The sequence below is a fragment of the Neoarius graeffei genome, chromosome 1 (assembly GCF_027579695.1).
Source record: "Neoarius graeffei isolate fNeoGra1 chromosome 1, fNeoGra1.pri, whole genome shotgun sequence".
In the NCBI taxonomy this organism is placed as follows: Eukaryota; Metazoa; Chordata; class Actinopteri; order Siluriformes; family Ariidae; genus Neoarius; species Neoarius graeffei.
The window spans coordinates 16,451,405-16,452,479 of NC_083569.1; the positions used below are offsets into that span (position 1 = coordinate 16,451,405).

The window sequence follows — 1,075 nt, forward strand, 5'->3', positions numbered from 1 at the left end:
GGAAGACCTTGCATTTTCCAACATGACAATGCCAAACCACATACTGCATCAATTACAGCATCATGGCTGCGTAGAAGAAGGGTCTGGGTACTGAACTGGCCAGCCTGCAGTCCAGATCTTTCACCCATAGAAAACATTTGGCACATCATAAAACGGAAGATACGACAAAAAAAAGACCCAAGACAGTTGAGCAACTAAAATCTTACATTAGACAAGAATGGCTTAACATTCCTATCCCTAAACTTGAGCAACTTGTCTCCTCAGTCCCCAGACGTTTACAGACTGTTGTAAAGAGAAAAGGGGATGTCTCAGTGGTAAACATGGCCTTGTCCCAACTTTTTTGAGATGTGTTGTCATGAAATTTAAAAATCACCTAATTTTTCTCTTTAAAATGATGCATTTTCTCAGTTTAGACATTTGATATGTCATCTATGTTCTATTCTGAATAAAATATGGAATTTTGAAACTTCCACATCATTGCATTCCGTTTTTATTTACAATTTGTACTTTGTCCCAACTTTTTTGGAATCGGGGTTGTATATCATACTTCTTTTACCTTTATCTTCATCCCCCTTCTCCTCTTCACCTCCCTACACCTGGTCTAGTAAGGAACGCTTACAGTAGAGTAGGTGACGTGGAGTGCCATACTTCTGGAAAAAGAGCAAGACTCCCAGCGTGCAAATTAAACACACCAGCAACACAAGTGGCCACACTATTGCCGCCACTCCACTTTGATCATCAGGAGTGTTGTCCACCTCAATGACAATGACTTCTGTTTCCTCCAATTTCTCCTCATCATCACTCCCTTTGTCATTGTTCTTGCCATCGCCATCACTACCACCATCAGTTCGACCTCCGCCTGTCTTAGGGTCCTCCTCTGGACAGCCGATCCAATCGCTTAAGGCAAACTTGGGGTAACCAGGCTCCACTCTCATCAACTGGTTGTTAAACTTCCAGTATTTATTGGCTTTGTAGAAATATGTGAAACCTGAAAGTCAGAGATTGTCTTTAGTATTCTGTAAAGATGTTTATTCAGTTTATGCTTTCCAAGGCAGAGCCATATACATTGCATTTA

At 41.0% G+C, this 1,075-nt stretch overlaps 1 protein-coding gene across 1 annotated transcript in view; it reads right to left on the reverse strand.

The window, feature by feature from the left end:
- Nucleotides 1–518: 518 nt before the first annotated feature.
- Nucleotides 519–1,075, reverse strand: part of mmp14b (matrix metallopeptidase 14b (membrane-inserted)) — a 32,022-nt gene continuing 31,465 nt past the window's right edge. The window contains exon 10 of the mRNA XM_060930024.1: nucleotides 519–988. Coding sequence (XP_060786007.1) covers nucleotides 591–988 — 398 coding nt within the window. The 3' untranslated portion in view covers nucleotides 519–590. The remainder of the gene's footprint in view (nucleotides 989–1,075) is intronic.